Genomic DNA, 17,788 nt, shown 5'->3' with positions numbered 1-17,788 from the left:
CTGTCCCAGAAAATGTAGGTCAATACTCATCTTTATTGCAGCATAAATTTATGTATGATGTGGTCAAAAGATAACCAAGTTTTATTTCAAGGAATACTCAGTTCATTATTTGAGACACTTGTAACATGGTTTAACTTGTACATAATAGATTGAGTAAAAAGTCTCTGAGTTATAGGGAAGTTTTTTTTTAAAATATCTTCTTATATATATTTATGTATTTTTTTCAAGATATATGCAAAAATAGTTTTCAACATTCACCCTTGAAAAACCTTGTATTCCATATTTTTCTCCCTCCCTCCTTGTTTCCTTCCTGCCCTAGACAGCAAACAATTCAATATAGATTAAACATGTATATTTTCACAATTATCACGCTGCACAAGAAAAATCAGATCTAAAGAAAAAAAATAAGAGGGAAAAAAAAACCAAGCAAACAACAAAAAAGATGAAAATACTATGTTGTGATCCATACTTGGTCCCCATAATCTCTGTCTGGATGTGGATGGCTCAATCACAAGTCTTTTGGAACTGGCCTGAATCATCTCATTGAAGAGTCATGTCTATCAGAATTGATCGTTGTGTAATCTTATTGTCATGTTTAATGATCTCCTGGTTTAGTTCATGTAGGTCTCTCCAGACCTCTCTGAAATCATCCTGCTGATCATTTCTTATAGAACAATAATATTCCATAACATTCATATACCATAACTTATTCAGCCATTCTCCAACTGATGGGCATTGACTCAGTTTCCAGTTTTTTGCCACTATGAAAAGGGCTGCCACAAACATGTTTGCACATGGCAGTTCAGGGAACAGTTTTAAAGCAGTGATCTTGATTAAGGCATATCTGGTGAAAGAAAAAAGATCTCGGGCAAATAGGGAATATGTTAAATCCTGTAAGAATTTAGCCAAGGAGTGTCTGTCCTTCAACAAGACAGCAGCGTATTTAGCATGATGGAAGCCATGTATCTTGGAGGCAGGGAGATCAAGACATCTTTGAAAACCTGGCCAGTAGAGACAGTGAAGTCAAAGAAGAAAGAGCAGATCTTAGAGACTTGAAGAAAAAAAGGATGTCGGCATTGAAGAGCAAGAGGCAAAACCCCCAGATTTCCTTGCCTAGATGACTCAAAGAATGGCAGTGTCCCTGAACAAAGATAGGATCACTGAGAGGAGGAACCAATTTGTGGAAAGATTATGTACTTAATTGTGGAGAAGTTGTGTGGCTATTTGGAAATCAAAGGTCAGAATCCCCGATGAGAGGAGACTTGAAGTTTGGGAGTCTTGGCTAGAAACTACAGTCAAGCCGTGGGAGCTGCTAAACTCAGTCAAGGAAAGAGCAGAATGTCAAGCCAGAGGACCAAAGGCAGTCCCTTGGTGTTCACCTACAGGAAGGAGAGAACAAAAATTAGAAAAGCAAAAAGAAGGGCTGTTCAGAAGAGAATGTTGGGAAGCAGGTGGGGAGGAAAGGGAAGATGCTTCCTAAGTTGGTTTTAGTTCTCCAGGTGGGTGGTTAGGATCTCCTGACTGGCTGCATGAATCGGGTATCTCTGTAGTCCCTTAGGTACAGAGGCAGCATAGCATGATCCAGAGGAGAGATGGCTGACTAAGAGTTGAGGATCTGGTCCTAGCTTCCACTTTGTACCATGGGCAGGTTCCCTAATCCGCTTGAGCCTTAGTTTGTTCAACTGTCAAATGAGGAGGGAGGGCCAACTTGTAAGGGGTGATCCTGCTCTAAATCCAATCCCAGGTCTCACTCACCTAGAAGATTGACTTCAGAACCACAGGAGAGATGTAAAGGAGCACTGTCCAAATGTCCTGTGTATCTTAAAGCAACCTCTGCCCTATCCCAGCCTACCTTAGTCATGTCTAATAAGAATAATAAGATAGTTAACATTTCCATAGAGTCTGCTGGGGACTATGTACTTTACAGATCTCCAGAACAGTTCTGGGAAGTCAAGTGTTATCTGGAATACTGTGGAGCTTTCCCAGTCAATAGTGGAGTGAAACTAGGCTGTGTGCTTGCTCCCATGCTTTTTAGCATGATGTTTCCAGTCATGATGTCCGAAGCCTTCAGCTGACAGCGAAGCAGTCAGCTACTGCACTGGTGGTAAATTCTTCAATTTGAAAAGTTAAAGTGTAGGGAGTATTGGTGCACGATTATGCAGATGAGATGCAACAAAGAATGGATTGATTCTCTGTTGTTTGTGTTCATTTTAGTCTAATAGTTAACACCAAGAAAACAGGTGTTTTCCATCAGCCAACACCACACCATCCATATGTGCAGCCATTGGTTATAGCAAATGGAGAAGTTTTGAATGCTGTAAGTTCACCTACCTTGGCAGTATACGTTCCAGGGATGTCCACACTGATCACGAGGTTGACGCATGCATTGCCACAGATAGCCCAGAGTTTGAGAGGTTTCAAGGGAAAGTGTGGGCGGAGAACTATTTGACTACCTACAGAGCCTCGTGCTGAGACCTCCTTGCTGTCTGCCTGCGAAACCTGGACCGTACCAGTACCGTGCCAGGAAACTGAATCGCTTCTATGTGAATTGCCTTAGGAAGATTCTGAAGATCACCTGGCAGCATAAGACACCAGACATTGGGGTCCTTTCGCAAACCAAACTGCCAAGTGTTGTAAGTGCTGCAGAGAGTGCACGCCATTGGGCTGGCCATTGTTCAAATGACAAATGTATGCTTGCCAAAAAGATTATTTTATGGAGAACTCACAGGGCAAGCGCTCACAAGGTGGTCAGAAAAAGTGATACAAGAACATGGTCCAGGTCTCTTTCAAGAACTTTAGAATTGATTGTGTGACATGGGAGACTAGCACGGGATCACCTGGTATGGCGAGCCCTCATCAGAGAAGGGGCCGTATTCTGTGAGCAAAGCAAAATTGAATTCATTCAGAAAAAATGTGAGATGGGCAAAATTAGAGAGTCTAACCCAAATATTCATAGCACTGTTTGTGTCTGACCTGTGGCAGAGCATCTCGAGCTTGTACTGGTCTGATCGGCTACAGACGGTCACACTATAACTCGACTCTTAACTTCAGTGATGTCATTTTGGTTCTTTTTGAGAACGAAAGACAGCCAACCAATCCCTATTTAACTGTTGGAGAAACCAAATCACAGAGCTAGTATGCATTTGAGGTAAGATTTGAACTCAGATCTTCTGACCCCAAACCCCAGCGCTCTATCCACCATACTTACCCACGATTGCCTCTATTTGTAGCCTGCCCATAGAGCATGTTATTTCTAAAATAAGATTGCATTTCACAAAGTTTTCTGTTTGACTTTTACTAAACATTTACAGTATTTTAATTACTATAGAGCATAATACAAACCTAGTTCATCTAGTCCAAGGGCTTTTAATGTGAGGTCTCTTGAATGTGTTTTTTAAATACTTTGTTAAATTTATGGTTTCCTTAGTATTCTCATATGCTTTATTACATTCACGTAGGAGCCTCATCCTGAGAAGGATGAATAGGCGCCCCAGATTGCCAGAAGGGTGGCATATGGCCCACAGTTGTTTTGCTGGTGGGGTTTGGGGATTAGAGAGCAGCAGGTGGAAGAGGCAGGTCAGTCAGACATTTGTTGATGGGAGTGTTTTGTCTTCAAGCTGGCTCCGGACATCACAGTTCTGTGTCCCTTTGTTGGTTCCGAATGTATCTCAATCCATTGCTGGGAAGGGTGAGTAACTGGCTCATTTCAATGTTCGAAGCTGAAACCATGGGACTTGCCCATGACTAGTGCCAAAGGCGGGGCTCACACCCATGGCTCCTGACTCCAAGACCACCCTCGTATTTTCCCTGCACCCTCCTATTTCATGGGTGATTGTGTGAGGAAAGTGCTTTTTATCGGCTGGTTTCTTTGTGGGGGAGGTAGGAGTTTAGGGAACTTGTAGAAGGGGTGTAGAGCTTAGGAGATGAGGAAAATAGAGGCAGCTAATAAAAGTACTGGTGGAAATGGTGGGAATGCAGACCCTTTCTTAGGTTCATCAGCTCAATTCCAAGGACTCCTTGGTGTGGCGAGTGAAATTTTTGGAGGGAATTTGGAGATAGAATATAAAAAGAGTAGGGAAGAGAAACTTGATAATTGATATAATTATTAAGAGGCTGAGATAGAGACAGTGATGGTAGTAGGCTTTCAGTTGCTTTTTTAGTTTTCATTTTTGCTTTGTCAAAAGGCAAAATTTAAATACAACTAAAAAAATTACTCAGCAGCAGTTTTTGCAGTTGACATCTGATAAATTTGCATTTTGAAATCTCTTTTGCATTGTTCTAGTTATTGTTTTTGTTCTACTCTCTTTAAGTTAAACCTGCTTCTTATTTTCCTTTGAAGGTCTCGGGCCAAAATATTTGAAGTGGGGTGAGGGCGGCTGATCTTTTTGGGCCTCCCACCAGGCTCTTCAACACCTTACTGGGACCAGACAGTATACGCAGGAAAGTACTATCATACATTGAGCTTGGGGAGTCCATAGATGTGAAGACACTGACGCTCAAGAATTGTCATGATATGGCTGGCTGCAGGTGGCAGACTTCTTGATGGTGACATGGGCATAGTTGGAGCACTGAAGCAAATTTCATTTGGCTGCAGCCATCTTTAGTGCCCATTTGTTCTTCTCTTCTTGGGAACAAGGAGCCAAATGTTTCATATTTGTCCTTTCACTTGCCCTATTCTATGAACATAGGGAGATAGAAGCATCTGCCTCTTTAATTGTTTAAAATTGTATTTTGTACATTAAAATTTGTTTAAAATTGTATTTAATGGACATCACATATAAATCACATGCAAAAACTATATGTACAATTACATATAAAATTTTTTGACAAGTTTTTTTAAATTTAGGGTTCCGAAATCTCCCATCCATTGAGAAGGCAAGCAATAAGATAGCAATTGTTTATTTGCAATTATCATCTGCCTTTTTTTTAAGGCATAAATTGGGTCAGAGGCACATCCCATACTAATAGGTGATTGATGGGCCCTCAAAATATTTAACATTCATAAAACAAGAATGCCCAAACTCCTTTAATCAGGAGCATTTATTAAATACCTACTACTTGCCAGGCACTGTCCTCAGAATGTTACTCAGCATTCTCCTATCGCAGGTGCCATCACCTCTACTCCCTTATGTTTTGGAACTCAAAGAAAACCAACACAGAAGGACCAGGATGGAACGTATGGATTTCACTGCCTCAGTCCTGTGGGCACATTATCACTCAGTGATTATGAAGATCCAGATGGTCCAGCTCAGAAGTCAGTTCCTTTGTGTAGTTTTATTTATTTACATCAGGCTTTGTGTGTCAGTAGCCTTTGGATGTGGCTAGAGTGATGTGTTCAAACTTTCAATGCCAGCGTCTTTGGCCATGAAGTAAAAGGGGCCAGACCTCTGGAGCAGTTTTTCAGGACTGTCATATTCTATAATCTTCCCACTATCCAATACTATAATCCTGCAATCAAGACAGAAAGGAAGTGTTAAGTCTCAGGAGTTAAAAAGTAGTCAACCTTAAACTCTTTTTAGTTTAGTTTAGAGCCAAAGGCACATCCACAGTCCCTTTCATATGGCTGATGAGTCTGCCTTCTCTTCCCAAACTCCCCATTTCTAGACTGTTTGATGGAAGAGCATCCCTTGCCGTTTTCATGGTATGGTGATCTCTCCCACTGGTTACTCTGCTAAGTGAAAGACCTCATCCCCAGATTTTCCGTCTCTCTTTTGTAACCGACCTTCTCTAGGAGCTGTTCCCCCTCCCCCCATGTACGTTCCCCCACCTCACCCTACCAGTCCAGCAGCCAGACCCACCTGTCACAGTCCATAATAGTGTGGAGGCGGTGGGCGATGGTGATGACCGTGCAATTGGAGAACTCCTCTCGGATTGTGGTGTGGATTAGGTTATCTGTTTCTAGATCCACGGCAGCCGTGGCCTCGTCCATGATGAGAATCTTGGATTTCCGAAGCAGAGCACGACCCAGGCACAGAAGCTGCCTCTGCCCTACGCTGCATCAGTACAAAAACCAAGAATGGCACCGTTGTCTTGCATGCTGGGCATTCCCAACACATTTCCAACATGACAGACCCAAATTCCCAGCTAGGTTCTGATCAGTGCAAATAATGTCCCGGCAAAGTGAATGGCTCATATGTAAAACAGGATAATTGGCTCCAACCCAACGAAAATGTGTGAATTTGAATAATGTTACCACTTAAGAAGAAATTAAATTATTTGCACTAATTAGAACCTAGCTATACTATTGCCCCTTCAAACACCTATGCAAGTAGTATGGAGAAAAAAATGATGGCTATTTGGTACTAAGAATATTACGAAATGCACAACAAAAAGTATTATCCATTGTGATACTGTCTGACTCATAATTTGTTAGTGACATCAGTTTAAAATGTTTCAGTTTCTGAATAATGTTAGCAAATTCCTTAATTTTTATGTGTAATTTTAGCCTCAAAACTATCTCTTTAAAGACTTGCCTTGACTTAGATATGGCCATATTTGATGAGTCTGACTTCCTGTTTGAAAAAGGTTTGGGAAGTGCAATTCTTACAAGGTGCTAAGTCAGTAGAATTGATAAAGAGTGGTTGTTTAGTTTAGCATGGTGCTTAATAGTTCTCTAAATTCAGTATGATTGATTTACTCTTACAACAAATAACGGTTTCCTAGTGATATAATGATTGGTTTATACTCAATATAGAGCATATAAACTAGAAGCTCAAGCTCTTTGAGGGAGGGGAGGAACTAGCCGAGCCCCAAATGAAGGAGATAGATTTGGACTTTAACACCTGACTATTCTTGTGGTGATTAATCTACTAAAATGAAAGCTGCTGCAAGACCTCCAGAAAACCAAACAAAGAATACTACATTTTGGCGTCTGAACGTGGGACTAAGGATTTAAATCCAGACTGACAAGATCTCCATGGAAAAGTCTCCTATCCTGAGTTCAGTGAAAAAGTCTCTATGACCCAGAAATTAGGGTAAGTACAAAAATATTGTCCAATATTATGCTTTCAGAATAAAATCCAAGGGGGGAAAGATGGAAGGCCACAAAAAGCATTGAAGTCCCCACATCCCCACCTCCAGCAAGAAGCCAGTCTAAACTCCCAGTGTGGGAGGGCACAAGGGATGGGAAGGAAGTTTATATGCCCTAGAAGACCTCAGCCTTCTTGGGGAGAGAGAATGCCTGAACATATATCAGTCTAACACTTAACAAGGTGTGGCAAATGAAACTGCCCTAATCTCGAAGATAACTGAAGAGTTTTCTCCAGCTTTTAAGACTAAATTGGAGCTTTCCAAAAGGGGCATTTAACCTGTTTCTGTGGTGGAGGGAATACTTGAATATGTCACCTTGGAAGTGATCTTTGAGGAATTTATAGTTTCTCTCATGAGGTAAATTCATTTCCATTTTTCCCACACCCTCCCTGTAACATTCTTGGGAGAATCAGACTCAGTGTTATTTAAATGAAGGATGGGGAAGGGTTCAACCCTGCTGCTAAGTAGGCACATCAAAAATTGGAATTTGAAAACCAAAAATTTTTTTTAAAAAGGCAAAATATCATTGGAAAAACAACTGATATGGAAAATAGATCCAGGAGAGGTAATATAAAATAAATGGCCTTTCTGAAAATCATGATCAAAAAAAGAACCTGGATATTATCTTTCAAGAAATTACCAAGAAAACTGTCCTGGTATTCTAGAACCACAAGTAAAATAGAAATCGAAAGAATCCACCGATCAGTTCCTGAAAGAGATCCCAAAAGGAAAACTCGCAGAAATATTATAGCCAAATTTCTGAACTTCCAGGTCAAGGAGAAAATATTACAAGCATGCAGAAACAATTCAAGCCACAGACAGCCAGGATGATTTAGCAGCTTTTACAATACTAAAGGACCAGACAACTTGGAATATGATATTCCAGAGAGCAATGGAGGTAGGATTACAACCAAGAATCATCTACCCAGCAAAACTGAGTGTAATCCTTCAGAGGAAAAACTGGATATTTAGTGAAATACAGGATTTTCAAACATTTGTGATGAAAAAATGAGAGCTGAATGAAAAAATCTGATTTTCAAATACAAAACTCAGGAAAAGCATAAGGAAATAATCAGGAAAGTGATATAAGGGACAGTTTATCTCTTTACATTCCTACATGGGAATATGATTCTTGTAACTCATTAGAACTTTCTTATTATGTTTGGTAGAAGTATATATAGACAGAGAGAATAGGTGGAAGTTGAGTATGAAGGGATAATATCTAAAAAAATGAAATTAAGAGGTGAGAGGAATGTACTGGGAGAAAGGGAAAGGAAGAAGTGGAATGGTGTAAATTATCTGCTATAAGTAAGAAAAAAACTTGTATAGTGGAGGGGAAGAGGGGGAGAAGAAGAAGACTGAGTGAATCTCACTCTCATAAGAATTGGCTCAAAGAAGAAATAAAATACTCAATGTGGGTACAGAAATTTATCTGACCCTGAAAGAAAATAGGAGGGGAATGAACAGGATATGGGAAGGGGAAGAATGATAGAACAGAGGGCATATTGAGGAAGGGAGTAGTCTGTAGCAAAATACTTTTGAGAAGGGACAGGATGAAAGGAGACAAGATAGAACAAATGGGGGAAATACAGATAGTAATAGTAAAAATTCTGAATCAAGTTTTTTTGATAAGGCTTCATTTCTCAAACATAAAGAGAACTGAGTCAAATTTATTAAAAATAAGAGCCATGCCTCAAATTGATAAATGATCAAAAGATATGATCTGTGCCCAAAGGACTATAAAATCATGCAAATCCTTTGATCTAACAATACCACTACTAGGCATAAATCCCCAAAAAAGATTTTTAAAAGGGGGAGAAGAATCCATATGTACAGAAATAGTTTTCAGAGCAAAAAGTTGGAAATTGAGGGGATGCCCATCAAGGGGAATTGTTGAACAAATTATATGTGATTATGATGGAATATTATTATTCTGTGGGAAATGAGCAGAATACTCTCAAACACCTGGAAAGTCCTCCCATGAACTCAAGCAAAATGAAATGTATTGTGTACAAAGTAATAGCAATGTTCTTCCATGGTCAGCTATAAATGACTTTGCAACATAATGATTCACAACTGTTCTGAAGGTCTTATGGTGAAAAAATCCTGTCTATTCCCAGAGAAAGAAGTGATTGGTATCTGTGTACAGATTGAAGGCATATGCTTTTGGTTTTTTTTTTAAGTTTTCTTTCACAACATGCCTTTTATGGAATTGTCTTGCATAATTTCACATGTGCTTTCTTAAAGGGGGTGGGGGGTGGGGATAAGGGAGAAAATGTGGAACTCAAAATATTTTTTAATTTAAAAATTTTTTAAATTTTTTCAAGTTTTAAAATAAATGTAAGAAAAATGTTTTAAATGTAACTGGGGGAAATTTAAAAAATTTTTCTAATTGGCATTTGCACTAAATTTCAACATGTTTACTGTCCTGGGTACCATTTTTTCTTTTGGTTTTATGGCACTCTAGTATGACTTCCCAATGTGTGACTCAACATCTACTGAGAGAATTCTGCAGGCTGCTATGAAACAATTCTTGGACCATCTTATGCTCCGTCTGAAACTACACCAACCTCAGTCATGACATCAGATGGTCCCAACAAGGTTCCTGCCAGAAGCTGGAGCAGATAAGTGAAATCCTGCTCTTCTGCCAGCAAGAAGACAATGCACTGGCAGAAATAGATCCCAGAGATGCACCCTTGTCCCTGACAGTTTTAGTCCTAGATGTCTCAGGGGACTCGGCTAGTTTCTGGGGACAGCCCCAGGGAGACATAATGCCCAGCAGTTTGCAGTCAGTGGGCAGACAGGATATGCTTTTAAAAAAAATACATTTTTTGGTTTATTACCTCAAGTATGAATCACAAGAAAAATGCACATGATTAAATGATTTCCAAACCCATATACAGAATAATATGTGATAATGAAACTACAACAAAAAATACTGTAGAGTCCCTTGGAGTTTATTGTACTTTACTGGGATATCAACTATACCACTGTTCTAATTCCTATCTAAAGAAACAACACTGGAGGGGCAGCTGGGTGGCGCAGTGGGTAGAGCATCAGCCCTGAAGTCAGAAGGACCTGAGTTCAAATTTGACCTCAGACACTTAACACTTCTGGCTGTGTGACCCTGGGCAAGTCACTTAACCCCAATTGCCTCAGCAAAAAATAAATAAATAAATAAATAAAAAGAAAGAAAGAAAGAAAAGAAACAATACTGGGAATATTAACGCTGCTGTTCCATGGACATGCCATCCATGTCCCTTCTGTGACTCTCCACAGAAGAACAATCATTATCAGACGGCACTGTGAGGCTCGCGAAACATTCCAGATCTATGTTATCTCAGAGAACCCTGTGAGATACATGGCGCTATTCCTTTTTTGCAGATGGGAATTCTAAGGCTGAAAAAGGGTGGGTGACTGGCCCGCTGCCGCCCAGCTAATGGGCCTCTGAGGTCAGATTTGACCTCGGGTCTCCCTGATGCGCAAGGTCCAATGTGTGTCTGACCTGGGCCTGCCCAAATGTGGAGACTGGAAACGCTCCGAGGCTGCCAGGGGAACGGAGCCAGGTCTCCGTATTTAGAGCATCCCGCTCTTCCCATAAACGAGGATTAAAAAGAGCGGCTTTTCTCCGCACGTCGGGGCGGAAAGGCCCCGGGGGCAGCTTAGTGAGGCCCGTTACGGGGAGGGGCTGACGAGCCTTCCAGCCCCGCACCCGCGGCCTAGGACGGCCTCCCCCAAGCCGAGCACTGGAAGATACTCCCCTGAGGATGCTCACGGTGGGGTTCGCAACAAGCGCTCTGGCAGGGAGTGAGAGGGACGGCCAGTGTCGCTTCCCCCTCGGGGCCCATGGCTGCCTTGAGAGGAAGCTGGTCCGGGGTGGGGGGCTCACCTGAAGTTGTCCCCAGCCTCGCTCACTTCATGGCCCAGCCCCTGCGGCAGGCCTTCCACGTAGGGCTTCAGGTGAGCCAGTTCCAGCGCCTTCCAGATCTCTTCATCCGAGTACTTGTTGAAAGGATCCAGATTCATCCTCAGGCTTCCGGAGAACAGGATGGGATCCTGCGGAGAGCCAGGGGCAGGAGGAGTTAGTGCCGGCTGGCGGGCGGGGGCGGCCCCCAGATCGGGACCGCGGCTTTTAGAGATCTCGGGGCACTTCCGAAGGGGGGGGGATCACAGAGAGGGCAGACGCTGAGAACTGCGGGCTAAGTCCCGTATTGTCTCTCCCAAGGGGAAGGAGGGGCAAGGAGAGCCGAAACGGTTTGGAGTGTATCCCCTGGGGCCCAGCCCTGACAAACAGAATCCTTCATTAAGAGGCCAACTTTTTAATCAAATTTAGGCTGATGTTCATAGCGTAGGATTGAGGCCAGAAAACAGAATATTCAAAGGGAAGGGAAGGCAATGAGCATTTACTACGATGTGCTAAGCGCTTTTACAAACGCTTCACGTTACCATCACTCCCACAGAACAGATGAGGAAACTGACACAAGTTACAAGACTTGTCCAGAGTCTCAGGTGTCCAGAGGCCACATTTGGGTCTCCCTGACTCCAGCCCGGGCTCCATCCCTTGAGCCTCCCAGGGGGGAGGGCTTCATCTCAATGTAAGGAAGCACCACGTGAAGCCGGAGGGAACTGGCTTAGGAGAGAGGGAATATCCCAGGGATCTGAGCGGGGGCTGGAGGGCTTCTGCGGGTGGTCAAAGGACGGCGCTTCCTGAGGGCTGGGCCCGTGGATCCCCGGGGTCCCTGTCTCTGGCTTTGTATGGTTCCCAGGGCGTAACTGGGAGAAGGGGAGGGGAGCGAGGCCCGTAGTCAGGACACGGACCTTCCCCTAAGCCGCCGCTGCCCCCCTCTCCCTCCAGGCCGTCGTGTTTCTCTCTCTACCAAACTCTCAGAGCGGCCTCCCCGCCGCTGCTCCGGTCCTCCCGCACAGCTCTGCTCTGCGTGCTGGCCTGCAGCGTCATCCCGCTCTTGAAAATTACCAGCAAATGCTACCAGGCCTTCCCGCTCTATGCTCTTATCTGCTGAACCCATCCGGGGCCGGGGTCTAATTGGGTCTAATTTAGCCTAGTGTGTCTGTCAGTCTGTCTCGCTCTCGGAGCGTTCTCTCTCTCTCTCTGTCTCTGTCTGTCTCTCTCTCTCTCTCTCTCTCTCTCTCTCTCTCTCAGAGATTATCTCCCTCTAGAATGTTCTTCCCACCTCCCTTTTTCCTTTTAGAATTCACCCTTTCCTATAAAACTGCTCAGGTAACACTTTCTACATGAAGTCTTTCCGGATGTCCCCAGGTGCTGACGCGATCTACCTCCAAAAATTTAATTTTGAATTTCTTCCATCTATACATTTGATGTACATTTTTCCTTAATGGGACACGGGTCCCTTGATGGAAGAAAATTTTGATTTTTGTATTAGCACATGGCAGATGTTTAATAGATGCTTATTCATTGTTTCATTGACTGGTTGTTGGGATATTCTGTTTGGAGAAAACAGATTCAGGGGGGAATCATGGGAAGCCGTTGGACTTAAAGAGTCTGGGAGATCTGAGTTAAAATCCTGCCTCAGACAGGTATGAACCCAAGTGAGGGCCCATTTTTTAGATATAGAGTTACACTAGCTAAGCAATTCTCCAAGTGTTATCTGCAAATCCCAGGGCCCAAACCCTTTCAATATACTACTAAGATGTAATTTTCTTTTTAAAGTCCAGATCCTTTTTTCAACTACATATTTGTTTAAGGCCAAATTTTCTTCAAATACTTCATCCAAAACAACAATGCAATGTATGGAATGTGTAGTCTTCTATTAAGACAGACATTAAAGAGATTCACAATATGTAAAGCAATGTCATTCACTAATTTTTTTTGTTTTGGAAGTTATTTTTCATTAAAATTTTTTATATTAATATGTTATTTTTGATGAATAAATCATATTTTAGATTTTTATCAATTTTAATTTCTATTATAGCAAATATCAGTAGTTGAAATGCACAGACAAATGTTTATTTAACTTTCATAAAATGTTAAGAAGTTCTTTGATCAAAAAGTATGAAAAACACTGGATTAGATTCCTTCTGAGATCTCTTCCAATTATGAGATTATGGGGTTTTCTGACATACCTCTCCTTTATCAAGTGGGGAAAATATTCCTAATTTGGGCCATGGAAAAGGGCAAGAATACTAAGATTGCAAAATCCTTTGAAATGCTGATTAATAATGATACTAAAGTGTTAAGTTACTGCCACCTACTGGTTGTTTACTAAATCTTAACTTTTTGTTTTTGTTTTTTGCGGCTATCCTTAAAAAAAGTTATAGCGTTTAAGAAGGTAATAGATTATTAATGATGTATATGGTTTACAAAGTACTTTGCATTCCAAGATTCCAAGGAAATGATTCAAAAATAAGAATAAAACCCATTCCAAAATAATATCATAAAAACAACGTTGAAAGAGGAGTTCTGAGTAACATAATTACTGATGGTGATTCCAGGGCAGTGATGAAGGATGCTCCCACTTCCTGACAAAGAACGATAGGTTAAATGGGAAGGAAGAGGTAAAGAAGGAAGGAGGGAAGGGAAGAAGCTGAAGATTCTACTCTGGAAACACCAGCCGCTGTGTTCTGGGTACCGTGCTAAGCACTGGGAATACAAAGAAAAGCAAACAAAACTAAACTAAAAAGTCAGTCTCTGCCCGGCAGGAGCATACATCATATCAGCCACACAAGATGATTTGTTCACTGGTTTAGAAAGCTGGCATCTGATCGTAATAGCCAAGCTTTCCAGATTTTCCACAAAGCAGAGAATGAGGGCTTCAGACGTAATTGGCAGCAAGGGAGACTCCTCCTCCTGTTCTTTGCAAACAATCTGCCAGAGATGAGGACTTGGAAGACTGGGAGTCCCAGGAGATGATCAGATTATCTCCCCTAATGATAACATCCTTTCATCTGCACTAGGGATCAGGGAAAGAAATAAGGATTTGACAAGAGTCCTATGGACTCCCAAAGGTAGCTAAAGGAGAGAGGGATGAGAGGAAGACTTCCAGAACTCACCTGAGGAATGATGGTCAATTTGTTTCGGAGATCATGGAGCCCAATGGAGGCAATATCTAGTCCATCAATTGTGAGCTGGCCTCCTGCAGCTTCTAAGATCCTGAAGAGGCAACTGGTAAGGGAGGACTTCCCAGCCCCCGTCCTGCCCACTACACCAACCTGTAAAAGAGAGTCTTTCTTTTATATTTACATGTTGCGCTCAAGAAGAAATTTTATTTGCCTGTGGCCCCCATGCTGTCATGAGAGAAGCAGTTCCTGGCCCTTGGCAAAGTTCTTCCCTGAGTTCCTCACCTTTAACTAAGCCTAAGCCAAGGTTCCTTTCTCTCCACAGGATAGGGCACCTCACCTCCCTGTTTCCTGCACCAAAGGAAAAACTTAAAATTGTCCTTGGGACCTTATTGATAGTATAGTTTCCAGAAAAAATATTTTAATCTAGGACAGGTAGATCCATCAGGTTTGGGGAGAAAGGTAGTATATCACACCCTAGTTGTTTCTCCAGTTACTCTCCTCCTTATGTCTTCCCTTTCTGCCAGGTAGGGAAGCAGGACAACAAATTAAGAAACCATGGCTTGAGGCAGGGAGGTGGTACAGTGAATAAAATACAGGGAGTTCAAATCCTATCTCAGACACTTTGTGACCCTGGGCAAGGCACTTGATCCCAATTATTTCCTCCCAAAAAGAAAGAAACCATGGGAAGAACCCTCGGAAATTGGGAGAGGAAGTAGAGAAATGCCCAGGTCTTTTTGCAGTTCTGCGGTCTGGCTGTGGGAGCAGACTCCTTTTTGTCCTTGAGGACAGGACAGGCAGCACAATCTCTGACTGCAGCCCCCAAATGAAGGGGTCCCTAGACCTGTTTCTGGTTGTTACAGCAAACCCGGATCTTTTTTCCAGACAGCCCCCGCCTCGGCTGCTGCTATGATTACCTTCTCGGCACTCTCAATGTGGCAAGTGATGCCGTGCAATGTCAGTTCCAGCTCAGGGCGATAGCGCACTTGGTAATTAGAGAAGTGGATCTCCCCTTTGCTGGGCCAGTCATCTGGGGGTCTCTTCTCTGTTATCCAGGGAGCCTGAGCGAGAAGCCAGTTATAGAAGTCTCAGCACCAACTTTAAAAAATGTTATTTATATCGTCTGTTTTTTTAACATCATTTTTACTTCCAAATACGTCCGTCCCCCTTCCCTCACCAGTGAACCATCCCTTATGATAAAAGGAAGAGGAGAAAAAAAAAAGTCAGCAAAATCAACACCCATCCCACCAGATTCTGAAAACCTTTGTAACATTTCACACCCGTAATCTCCCATCCCCTTAAGAACCTCTTCTAAAAGGAGCATACTGAATTGAAAAATCTGCTCTGTAAGACCTGGGTTCAAATACCAGCTCAGCTAGGTGATCCCTGGATGAACTTCAGTAGCCCCCTTTCTGAATTTCAGTTTCTTCATCTCAAAGTCAAAGAAGATGATTCCTTAATTCCTTTATATCTCCAAATCCTACATTTCTCTGTCTCCCATGAATTGAAACTCCTATGTAATTTTTATCACTTGACAGATTTCTCTGACTTGGATCTGTTTGGGAGAATGGCAGACCATCATAACCCAGAATTCTAGTTTCTCAGCCCAGGATGTTGAGTCTCCCTTGACCATTGACATGGCTTGGACTAGATTCATGATTATCCCGCTCTCTTGTCAACTCCAGCTCAACCACTAAAGCCTAAGAAACTCTGTTGTCTTTATCACAAAGCTCCACTTGATGAATCCCATTATAAAAATTCCCAGTCTCCCTCTTAAATTCAATTCATGAGTGAATCAAGACACGAGGGTGATGACATTTGTCCTCTTTGAGAATGAAGAAACAGTTATAAGGGAGCCACAAATCTAATTTCTATTCCCAAGTTGAAAGAGTCAAACTCCTTAAATGTCTTGCAAAAAAAAAATAAAAATACCTGGGAAAACCTTTCCCCCTGGAACAATTTTATGTGAAATTTAGAGGGGAAATGTGGGTGCTCTTTGAACAATTTTGGTTTCATTATAAGCCAACCAACCAATCTGAGACAATACTGCTGTAAAAAATATTGATGACTTTTGGTTTTACATTATCTACATTTCTGAAAGTATTTCTCCGTCTTCTAAGGGGACTATGGATTCAGTAATGCCTTCTATTAATTGCTTTTAAGGAAAGAAAAGACCTACATGGGAATAGCCAAGAACAATAAAGTACAAAGTAGGAATGGAGAGAGGAACCTTCCACATGAGAGGAAATTGTCAGAGAAGGCTTCCTGGAGAAAAAGAGACTGGAACTCACCATTGGAAGATGGAGCATTTAGCAGACAGCATTTTGGATGTCTGGGGTAGAATCAACATCCTGAAATACCCCTCCCTCCCCATTTCTTCTATGGTTCTTTCACTTAAAAGATTCCTTATAACTCAAATCTAAAAACTTAACATAGTAGCACTTTCCACCCAGAGAACCAACCTTTCTAACAAAAAACATTTTTAAAGTTTGGGGGTGGAGGAGAAGAAAGAGCAGAAAAACTAACTCACATGTTAATCAATTTTGATAGTGTATGCTGTGTCCCATCCCCATAGTCCCTACTTGGTATAAAAAAGGGAGGGTGGTACGATTTTCTATTGGGGGCAAGCTTAAGAGGGATCATTATCCAGCATTCAGCTTCTATTTTTGTAGTTGTCAACCATATTGTTTTAATAACCCCAAAATTCAAATATTCTAACCTATTTGTCACAGGAGGCAAGGAGAGAGAGAACAAACAGAAAAGAGAGGTGAAAGGGAGGGAGAGGAATTTGGAGCACAGAGTTTTGCAAGGGTGGATGTTGAAGGCTATCTTTGCATGTGTTTTTTTTTCCCATTTTTTAAATTAAAGCTTTTTATTTTCAAAACACATGCATGGATAATTTTTCAACAATTAGCCTTGCAAAACCTTGTGTTAAAAATTTTTCCTCCCTCCCCACCACCTCTTCCCCTAAATGGCAAGTAATCCAATATATGTTAAACATTTGCATGTGTTTTGAAAATAAAAACTGTTATCAATAAAATAAAATAAAATTGTTGTTGACAAAAAAAAAAAAAAAAGAAAAGAGAGGTGAAGGGAGAATGATGAAGATGGAAAGAGGAGGAGGAGAGATTTAAAGGTACTAGAAAAGCAAAAATCTATAAAGGACAAGGTCTACATAAGCGTTCTCTCTCTAATTCTTTCTTACCTCATTTTTTACTTTAATGTACTCATCGATGCGCTCAACAGCCACAATATTGGTTTCCAGTTCAGAAGTCATCCTCACCAGCCAGTTCAGAGTTTGTGTAATCTGCACAAGACCAGAAGATAAGAAGATGGCCTCTGACCCAAAAACTTGCTCCATCGGCCTTATCAACAAGCATATGTTTGTTGTTTGCTGTGCCTATCACTGTGCTAAGTAAAATGAGAGACAATCAATATTTAAATGAAGCAGTTCAAGGAACCCAGAGTGATACAGCATTACTGACTGAAAGAGAAGAAGGAATTTTGGAAATGTTGATATTCATGTCTATGAGGAGTGTATTGAGAATGCTTAAGGAAAGCTTCTTAGAGAAAGTCTGAAAGGATAGGGAGTATCAAGACTTAGCAGATGAAAATGTTCTTCTCTACCTCCTCCTAGGTGCTCTCCTTCACCAGGGTGAGCCTAAAAGCCATAGAGAGCAATGGAGAGACATTTGGAGGGCAGTCAGGAAAGCTGAATTCTAGC

At 41.7% G+C, this 17,788-nt stretch overlaps 1 protein-coding gene across 1 annotated transcript in view; it reads right to left on the bottom strand.

The window, feature by feature from the left end:
* Positions 1-3,946: 3,946 nt before the first annotated feature.
* Positions 3,947-17,788, bottom strand: part of ABCC2 (ATP binding cassette subfamily C member 2) — a 71,605-nt gene continuing 57,763 nt past the window's right edge. The window contains exons 27-32 of the mRNA XM_031956244.1: positions 17,270-17,371; positions 14,982-15,125; positions 14,059-14,217; positions 10,919-11,085; positions 5,799-5,993; positions 3,947-5,448 (exon numbers count right to left, since the gene is read on the bottom strand). Coding sequence (XP_031812104.1) covers positions 5,322-5,448; positions 5,799-5,993; positions 10,919-11,085; positions 14,059-14,217; positions 14,982-15,125; positions 17,270-17,371 — 894 coding nt within the window. The 3' untranslated portion in view covers positions 3,947-5,321. The remainder of the gene's footprint in view (positions 5,449-5,798; positions 5,994-10,918; positions 11,086-14,058; positions 14,218-14,981; positions 15,126-17,269; positions 17,372-17,788) is intronic.

This window comes from Sarcophilus harrisii, chromosome 2, assembly GCF_902635505.1.
Source record: "Sarcophilus harrisii chromosome 2, mSarHar1.11, whole genome shotgun sequence".
Taxonomy (NCBI): domain Eukaryota; kingdom Metazoa; phylum Chordata; class Mammalia; order Dasyuromorphia; family Dasyuridae; genus Sarcophilus; species Sarcophilus harrisii.
Note: the sequence above shows the minus strand (reverse complement) of the source record. Positions and strands in the feature narration are given on the sequence as shown.